General features: G+C 46.8%; 1 protein-coding gene across 1 annotated transcript in view; it reads left to right on the plus strand.

Moving 5' to 3' along the window:
* The window catches only part of sgsm2 (small G protein signaling modulator 2), a 97,789-nt gene that overhangs the window by 2,478 nt on the left and 85,311 nt on the right, over nt 1–10,000 (plus strand). The window contains exon 2 of the mRNA XM_055166881.1: nt 8,854–8,929. Coding sequence (XP_055022856.1) covers nt 8,854–8,929 — 76 coding nt within the window. The remainder of the gene's footprint in view (nt 1–8,853; nt 8,930–10,000) is intronic.

Genomic DNA, 10,000 nt, shown 5'->3' on the forward strand with positions numbered 1-10,000 from the left:
TGATTCGATTTTTCAGTTTTTCATTTTGTGTTTAAAATGAAAAAATGGAAAAAAAAACGGATAACGGGCTTTTTTACGTGACTTCAGTGATGTGAGACTGATCCAGGACTGATCCAGGACTGATCCAGGACTGATCCAGGACTGATCCAGGACTGATCCAGGTCCAGGACCAGACCAAGACTGAGACAAAGACAAGACCGGGACCAGACCGGGACTGAGACCGGGACCAGACCGGGACCAGACCTGGCGACCAAGGGACCAGACCAGGACCAGACTGGGACCAGACCGGACTCCAAGCTTTGACAACCTCCGTGGGGATCGAGCCTCAGCTTCGCGCTCTGGCCCTGCCATGGGCTCTGAGCCTCCGGTCTGGTCCCGGTCTGGTCCCGGTCTGGTCCCGGTCTGGTCCCGGACCTGGATCAGTCCTGGTTCAGTCCGACATCACAGTCACTGAAGTCACGTAAACGGGAAACGACCGTTATCTGTTTTTTCCATTTTTCATTTAAACACAAAATCGAAAAGTGAAAAAACAAATCATTATCTGTTTTTTTTTCATTTTGGTTTTGGAGACAAATAATGAAGAAAACTGTTGTTTTTTCGTTTTCTTATTTTTGGTTTTATATTGAAAAACAAATGAACGAACGACACAGATTCTCCCTTCACCTCTGGTCATGACTGAAAGGACCAGTTCACTGATACAAGCGACACAGATGAGTTTCCTCCGCAGGGCGTCTGGGTTTTCCCTTAGATAAAGAGGGAGGAGCTCGGAGTGGAGCCGCTGCTCCTCTCCACGTGGCTGCACATCTGTTCTGGGCGGGAGGAGGCGACCCAGGACACACTGGAGGGACTCTGTCTCTGGTCTGGTCTGGAAACACCTCGAGGTCCCCCTGGAGGAGCTGGAGGAAGTGTCTGGGGTGAAGGAAGTCTGGGAGTCCCTGCTTAGACTGATCTACTTTTACTTAAGCGTTTTTCCTCGAGTGATCAACTTTTACGAAACAAAAATGCCAGAGAGCAGTCGCAAAGAAAGAATGAGAAAATATAAAAGCCACGGTTCAGTTTCCAGTTTTATTTATGTTAATTTATTTTGTTGTTTTGAGTTGTTAAAGAGATTTAATGGTTAAGTACAATTTATTATTATTATTTTATTATTATTTATTTTGTGTTCTGTTCTTGTGAGACGTGGCTGTGAGTTCAGGTTTATTTTTAGATCAGAGTCACGCGTCGTCGTGACGTTGATGTTTTGATGGAACCAGACTGAGACAAAAAGTCAGAACTAAACCAGGACTAAACCAGGACTGAACCAGGACTAAACCAGGACTGAACCAGGACTGAACCAGGACTGAACCAGGACTGAAACCAGGACTGAAAACCAGGACTGAACCACCAGGACTGAAACTAAACACGAGGACTGGAACCAGGACTAAACCAGGACTAAACCCAGGACTAAACCAGGACTAAACCAGGACTAAACGGAGGACTGAACAGGACTGAACCAGGACTAAACCAGGACTGAAACTAGGACTGAACCAGGACTAAATCAGGACTGAACCAGGACTAAACCAGGACTAAACTAGGACTGAACTGAACCAGGACTAAACCAGGACTGAACCAGACTACCAGGACTGAAACCAGGACTGAAACCAGGACTAAACCATAGGACTAAAAGGACTAGAACTAAACTAGGACTAAACCAGGACTAAACCAGGACTAAACCAGGACTGAACCAGGACTAAACGAGGGCTGGATCAGGACTAAACCAGGACTAAACCAGGACTAAACCAGGACTAAACCAGGATTAAACCAGGACTAAACCAGGACTAAACGAGGGCTGGATCAGGACTAAACCAGGACTGAACCAAGACCAAAACAGGACTGCTAATTTTAATTTAACCACTCTTATCCTGTCCTGGTTTAGTCCTGGTTTAGTCCTGGTTCAGTTCTTCTTATTTCCTCCCAGTTTTGTCCTGTCTTGGTTCTTAAATCCTGTCTTAGTTCTGATTAAGTCCCCCAATTTCAGTCTTGGCTCGGTCCTGCCATAGTCCTCGTTCAGTCCGGATTTTGTTTAGTCCTGGTTTAGTCCTGGTTTAGTCCTGGTTTAGTCCTGGTTTAATCTTCTTTAAACATTTGTGACGTGAGTTTTGTTGATTTTTCCAGAATAATCGATGTAAAAATCAATGTCAGATCCGGTCGGACAAAACTTTGGGGCAGATTTGTTTGGACGATTCTAAAGATTATTGACGTTTTATCGACGTAAAAAAAAAAAGTAAATGTTTTTCTGTCTTTAAAGCTCCTGTATTACAAAAAACGTGACTCTTGTGAAGCTTTAAGTCTCGTTCTAATGTCGTTCCCTCGTCAAAAACAGACCTGGACTTGAATTTTGTGTTTGTAATTTTTAGTTTTGGACAAAATCTGAAACGTATCGACTTAAAATAACGAACGAAACTTGAACACGACGTTTTTGAGTCAATCTGAGCCAAAGAAAAACTGCCACATTTACAACAACGAGGTTTATTACGAAAAAGGTCAAGATAAAAATAAACCGACAGGAGCAGACAGGAGCAGACAGGAGCAGACAGGAGCAGACAGGAGCAGACAGGAGCAGACAGGAGCTGACAGGAGCTGACAGGAGCAGCAGACAGGAGCAGACAGGAGCTGACAGGAGCTGACAGGAGCTGACAGGAGTTTGGTTCAAATACTGGTTTCTTGATGTTTTGTTGATTCTTAAACTGCACCAGACCAAAGACCAGAGTCCAGACCAGAGACCAGACCAGAGACCAGACCAGACCAGAGACCAGACCAGAGACCAGACCAGAGACCAGACCAGAGACCAGACCAGAGACCAGACCAGAGACTAGACCAAAGTGCAAATATCAGACAGACGTGTATTTTTTAGAATGTGTTAAAAGTGAATGAGTTCGGCCACACTGCCCCCTGCTGTGCACGTGGAGCAGCTCCTCCATCCATTTTGTTCTGATTTATCCGGGGTCGAGTCGCGGGAGCATCAGTCTGAGCAGAGACTCCCAGACTTCCCTCTCCACACACACAGACACTTCCTCCAGCTCCTCTGGGGGCCCTGAGGTGTTCCCAGACCAGTCCAGAGACATGTGTGTCCTGGATCTTCCCCGGGGCCTCCTCCCTGTGGGACATGCCCAGAAAACCTCTCCAGAAGGCGTCCAGAACAGATGCCCGAGCCTCAGCTGCTCCTCTCCACGTGGAGGAGCAGCAGCTCTACTCCGAGCTCCTCCTGTGTGACTGAGCTCCCAGAAGGAAACCAGAGGTGAGGACCACAGGTGAGGGGAGGAACAGAGACTGACCAAAAATCAAGAGCTTTGCCTTTTGGCTCAGCTCCTCTTCACCACAACGGACCGATACAGCGACCGCATCACTGCCGACGCTGCACCTGTCCACCTGTCAATCTCACGCTGCACCTGTCAATCTCACGCTGCACCTGTCCACCTGTCATCTCACGCTGCACCTGTCCACCTGTCAATCTCACGCTGCACCTGCCACCTGTCACACCTGTCCCACTGTCACGTCAGCTGCATCTCACGCTGCACCTGTCCACCTGTCAATCTCACGCTGCACCTGTCACCTGTCTCTCACGCTGCACCTGTCACCTGTCATCTCACGCTGCACCTGTCCACCTGTCATCTCACGCTCTGTCACCTGCATCTCACGCTGCACCTGTCTCACCTGTCACTGTCAATCTCACGCTGCACCTGTCCACCTGTCAATCTCACGCTGCACCTGTCACCTGTACGCTGCACCTGTCACCTCAATCTCACGCTGCACTGTCCACTCACTCGTCACCTGCACCTGTTCACCTGTCAATCTCACGCTGCACCTGTCCACTGTCAACTCACGCTGCACCTGTCCACCTGTCACTCACGCTGCACCTGTTCACCTGTCAATCTCACGCTGCACCTGTCCACCTGTCAATCTCACGCTGCACCTGTCCACCTGTCAATCTCACGCTGCACCTGTTCACCTGTCAATCTCACGCTCCATCCTCCCCTCACTCGAGAACAAAACCCCGACACTTGAACTCGTCCACTTGAGGCAGAGACTCTCCACGACCTGGAGACGACAAGACGCCTTTTTCCAGTCGAGAACCTCGACCTTGGACTCGGAGGAGCTGATCTTCACCCCAGACGCTTCACACTCGGGTCAAACCGCCCCAGAGCTGCAGGTCCTGGTCTGATGAAGACAACAGGACAACATCATCTGCAAACATCAGAGTTGATCCTGACTGCACCTAGAAACTCTGTCCATAAAAACAATGAACAGAACTAGTGACAGGTGCGGCCCTGCCAGCACGTCCTGCACGTGTGAATTTCAGAAAAATAGATCCATCTTATGTTTTGATGCTCTGAGTGTTTCTGGGTAAGACATGAGTCTTATTGATCCTGGTGTTTGTCGTGGAAATACAAACGTGTTCAGATGTTTTCACTGTAGATCTGATCCAGTTTGATCGTCTTTCCCAGTGACAAACACAGAACCGAGCCGCTCACACGTCCAGTTAAGACTGTGGTTCCACGAGGTGACTCCGCCCACAAGCCTGTTAGGCCCCACATTCTCTCACACGACTAACGACAATCCTCCATGAACAAAAACATGACACAAAACTGAACACAGCCACAAGCCCTCTGAGATGTGCAGGAGCTTCATTAGAGAGTCTGAACCAGGACTAAACCTGGTCTGAACCAGGACTAAACCAGGACTAAACCAGGTCTAAACCAGGACCAAACCAGAACTAAACCAGGACCAAACCAGGACTAAACAAGGACCAAACCAGGTCTAATCCAGGTCTAATCCAGGTCTAAACCAGGATTAAAACTACAAATGTTCTCTTGTTGTTGTTGTCTCGTTGCTCTCGGTCTAAACTCCGCTCTGTCCTGGTTTGACGCTGGTTTCAAATCTCAAACCAAACCGACCAGAACAGGAGCATCGATCCCTGTGTGGTTTTTGTCCCTCCTGGTTTCCTGTCGTCTCTGAGCTCGTGCGGTTTAAACGAGAAAGAAAAGACGGTCAAGGAAAAACAGAAAGAAAAAATAGGTTTCAGAGGACTTTTTGAGGACTTTTCTCTATTCAAAACGCTTAAATGCTTAATTGTCATGGCAACAGATGATGCCACAGCACAAGGCAGGAAGAGTTTAACGCAATTTAATTATGTGTTTTTATTATTGACTAAAATGGGACTAAACCAGGACTAAACAAAGACCGAACCGTCATTTAACCAGGACTAAACCAGGACTAAACCAGGTCTAAACCATGATTAAACCAGTACTAAAGCAGGACTAAACCAGGACTAAATCAGGTCTATATCAGGCATAAACGAGGACCAAGGCAGAACTAAACTAAATATAAACCAGGATTAAACAACATCTAACTCAAATCCAACACAGTTAGGATTAAACCAGGACAGAACCAGGTCTAAACCAGGACTAAATCAGGCGTAAACAAGTACTAAGAAAGAACTTAACCAAGTCTAAACCAGGACTAAGCAACATCTAAGACAAATCTAAAACAACCAGGACTAAACCAGGACTGAACCAGGACTGAACCAGGACTAAACCAGGTCTAAACCAGGACCAAACAGAGAAAAATCAGTTCTAAGATAGGACAGAACCAGGACTAAACCAGGACTAAACCAGGCGTAAACAAGTACTAAGAAAGAACTTAACCAAGTCTAAACCAGGACTAAGCAACATCTAAGACAAATCTAAAACAACCAGGACTAAACCAGGACTGAACCAGGACCAAACAGAGAAAAATCAGTTCTAAGATAGGACAGAACCAGGACTAAACCAGGACTAAACCAGGCGTAAACAAGTACTAAGAAAGAACTTAACCAAGTCTAAACCAGGACTAAGCAACATCTAAGACAAATCTAAAACAACCAGGACTAAACCAGGACTGAACCAGGACTGAACCAGGACTAAACCAGGACTGAACCTGGACTAAACCTGGACTATACCAGGACTATACCAGGACTATACCAGGTCTAAACCAGGTCTAAACCAGGACTAAACCAGGTCTAAATCAGGTCTAAACCATGTCTAAACCAGGTCTAAATCAGGTCTAAACCAGGTCTAAACCAGGACTAAACCAGGACTAAATCAGGTCTAAAACAGGTCTAAACCAGGTCTAAACCAGGTCTAAAACAGGTCTAAACCAGGACTAAACCAGGTCTAAAACCAGGACTAAACCAGGTCTAAACCAGGTCTAAACCAGGACTAAACCAGGACTAAACTTGGACTGAACCAGGTCTAAACCAGGTCTAAACCAGGTCTAAACCAGATCTAAACCAGGTCTAAACCAGGTCTAAACCAGGTCTAAACCAGATCTAAACCAGATCTAAACCAGGTCTAACCCTGTGTGTGTTTAAATTGAGGTTCTGTCCCTTTAAGACTTTCTCCTCCGTCGTCATGGCAGCAGCAGCTCCGGCTGACGTTAAATCATCCACCACAGATTATATCAGAGAGAAGAGAAGAGGAGAGAGAAGAGAGAGGGAAGGAGAGAAGAGAGGGAGAAAGAACAGGAAGGAAGGAGGAGAGGGGAGAGAGAGAGAAGAGGAAGAATTGGAAGAGAGCAGAGAGAGAGAGAGAGAGAGGAGAGAGAGAGAGAGAGAGAGGAGAGAAGAGAGGGAGAAAGAGAACAGGAAGGAAGGAGGAGAGGAGAGAGAGAGAGAAGAGGAAGAATTGGAAGAGAGCAGAGAGAGAGAGAGGAGGGAGGAGAGAGAGAGAGAGAAGGAAAGTGGAAGGAAAGAAGAGAGAGAGGAGAGACTGAGAGCAAAGAGAGAGAGAGGGAGGAGAGGAGAGAGGGAAGAGGAGGAGGAGACGGGAGGGCATCTGACACACGAGGAGGCACCTGAACTTTAAACTGCACTTTTATTCTCTAAAAATAAACAAATAATCAATACAAACTATAAAAAACAAACAAACACCAGGACTAAACCAGGACTAAACCAGACTAAACCATAACTAAACCAGGACTAAACCAAAACTGAACCAGACTGAACCAGGACTAAACCAAAACTAAACCAGGACTAAACCAGATCTAAACCAGGACTAAACAGGACTAAACCAGGACTAAACCAGGACTAAACCAGGACTAAACCAAGACTAAACCAAGACTAAACCAGATCTAAACCAGGACTAAACCAGGACTAAACCAAGACTAAACCAAGACTAAACCAATCTAAACCAGGACTAAACCAGATCTAAACCAGGACTGAACCAGACTGAACCAGACTAAAACTAAGACTAACCAAGACTAAACCAAGACTAAACCACCAGACTAAACCAGACTAAACCAGACAGACTAAACCAGATCTAAAACCAGGACTAAACCAGGACTAAACCAGAACCAGGACTAAACCAAGACTAAACCAAGACTAAACCAAGACTAAACCAAGACTAAACCAGACTAAACCAGGACTAAACCAGATCTAAACCAGATCTAAACCAAAACTAAACCAGGACTAAACCAGGACTAAACCAAGACTAAACAAGAGTAAACCAGACTAAAACCAGGACTAAACCAGGACTAAACCAGATCTAAACCAGGACTAAACCAGGACTAAACCAGGACTAAACCAGGACTAAACCAAAACTAAACCAGGACTAAACCAGGACTAAACCAAGACTAAACCAAGACTAAACCAAGACTAAACCAAGACTAAACCAGGACTAAACCAGAAGTAAACCAGAACTAAACCAGGACTAAACCAGGACTAAACCAAGACTAAACCAAAACTAAACCAGGACTAAACCAGGACTAAACCAGGTCTAAACCAGGACTAAAACCAGTACTAAACCAGATCTAAACCAGGACTAAACCAGGACTAAACCAAACTAAACCAGGACTAAACCAAAACTAAACCAGGACTAAACCAGAACTAAACCAGGACTAAACCAGGACTAAACCAAAACTAAACCAGGACTAAACCAGGACTAAACCAGGACTACATCTCAGTCACAAACAAACTTCCTGGTCCAGTTTTTGCTCTAGTGACGTCACAACAGGAAAAACTGTTGATTGTTAAAGCTGCACTGTGTAACTTTTCTAGTGGAGGTTCCATCAAATGCTTTTCTTCAAATCTGGTTATGATCCTGGTCTGGACTCTCAGATCTGGTTATGATCCTGGTCTGGACTCTCAGATCTGGTTGTGATCCTGGTCTCTCTCAGATCTGGTTATCTGGATCTCTCTCAGATCTGGTTGTGATCCTGGTCTGGACTCTCAGATCTGGTTATGATCCTGGTCTGGACTCTCAGATCTGGTTATGATCCTGGTCTGGACTCTCAGATCTGGTTATGATCCTGGTCTGGACTCTCAGATCTGGTTGTGATCCTGGTCTGGACTCTCAGATCTGGTTGTGATCCTGGTCTGGACTCTCAGATCTGGTTATGATCCTGGTCTGGACTCTCAGATCTGGTTGTGATCCTGGTCTGGACTCTCAGATCTGGTTGTGATCCTGGTCTGGACTCTCAGATTCTGGTTGATCTGGTTGGACTCTCAGATCTGGTTGTGATCCTGGTCTGGACTCTCAGATCTGGTTGTGATCCTGGTCTGGACTCTCAGATCTGGTTGTGATCCTGGTCTGTCTGATGTCTGACTCTCAGATCTGGTTGTGGTCTGGACTCTCAGATCTGGTTATGATCCTGGTCTGGACTCTCAGATCTGGTTATGATCCTGGTCTGGACTCTCAGATCTGGTTGTGATCCTGGTCTGGACTCTCAGATCTGGTTATGATCCTGGTCTGGACTCTCAGATCTGGTTATGATCCTGGTCTGGACTCTCAGATCTGGTTATGATCCTGGTCTGGACTCATGTTGTTGTTGTTGTTTCAGGTGAAGCAGATCATGGAGGAATCTGTGACCAAGAAGTTTGTCCACGAAGACAGCAGCCACATCATCGCCCTCTGCTGTGAGTACTTTTACTACTATTACTATTACTACTACTGCTACTACTACTACTACTACTACTACTACTACTACTACTACTACTACTACTACTATTACTACTACTTTTACTACTACTATTTCTGCTGCTGTTATTGTTGTGTCTGTATCGTTCAAAACTGTAGAATCTCTGTAGTTTAACCTGAACTGAGACAGGTGAGACAGGTGAGACGGGTGAGACAGGTGAGACAGGTGAGACAGGTGAGACAGGTGAGACAGGTGAGACAGGTGAGACGGGAGACGTGAGACAGGGGAGACGGGTGAGACAGGTGAGACAGGGGAGACAGGTGAGACAGGGGAGACAGGGGAGACGGGTGAGACGGGTGAGACAGGTGAGACAGGGGAGACGGGTGAGACAGGTGAGACAGGGGAGACAGGGGAGACGGGTGAGGGAGACAGGTGAGACAGGGAGACAGGGTGAGACGGGTGAGACAGGTGAGACGGGGGAGACGGGTGAGACAGGTGAGACGGGGGGGACAGGTGAGACGGGGAGACAGACGGGTTGAGACAGGTGAGACAGGGGAGACAGGTGAGACGGGGGAGACGGGGCGAGACAGGGAGACAGGTGAGACAGGTGAGACAGGGGAGACAGGTGAGACAGGGGACAGGAGACAGGTGAGACAGGGGAGACAGGGGAGACAGGGGAGACAGGGGAACAGGGAGACAGGGAGACAGGGGAGACAGGTGAGACAGGGGAGACAGGTGAGACAGGTGAGACAGGTGAGAGTTTTGCAGATGTGTGACCTGGTTTATTGTTCTTGTCTCTGGATTAAATGTCGTGTAAATGACGTTCAGTATTTGTTCGTCAGTCTGCAGTGAAACATTTGAACCGTGGACTTTGTGGACACTTGTGGACACTTGTGGACTTTTGTGGACACTTGTGGACTTGTGGACTCTTGTGGACACTTGTGGACTTTTGTGGACTTGTGGACACTTGTGGACTTTTGTGGACTCTTGTGGACTTTTGTGGACATTTGTGGACACTTGTGGACTTTTGTGGACTTTTGTGGACACTTGTGGACTTTGTGGACTTGTG

The sequence above is a fragment of the Boleophthalmus pectinirostris genome, unplaced genomic scaffold (assembly GCF_026225935.1).
Source record: "Boleophthalmus pectinirostris isolate CB_2022bp ecotype Guang Dong unplaced genomic scaffold, ASM2622593v1 HiC_scaffold_9, whole genome shotgun sequence".
Classification (NCBI taxonomy): Eukaryota; Metazoa; Chordata; class Actinopteri; order Gobiiformes; family Gobiidae; genus Boleophthalmus; species Boleophthalmus pectinirostris.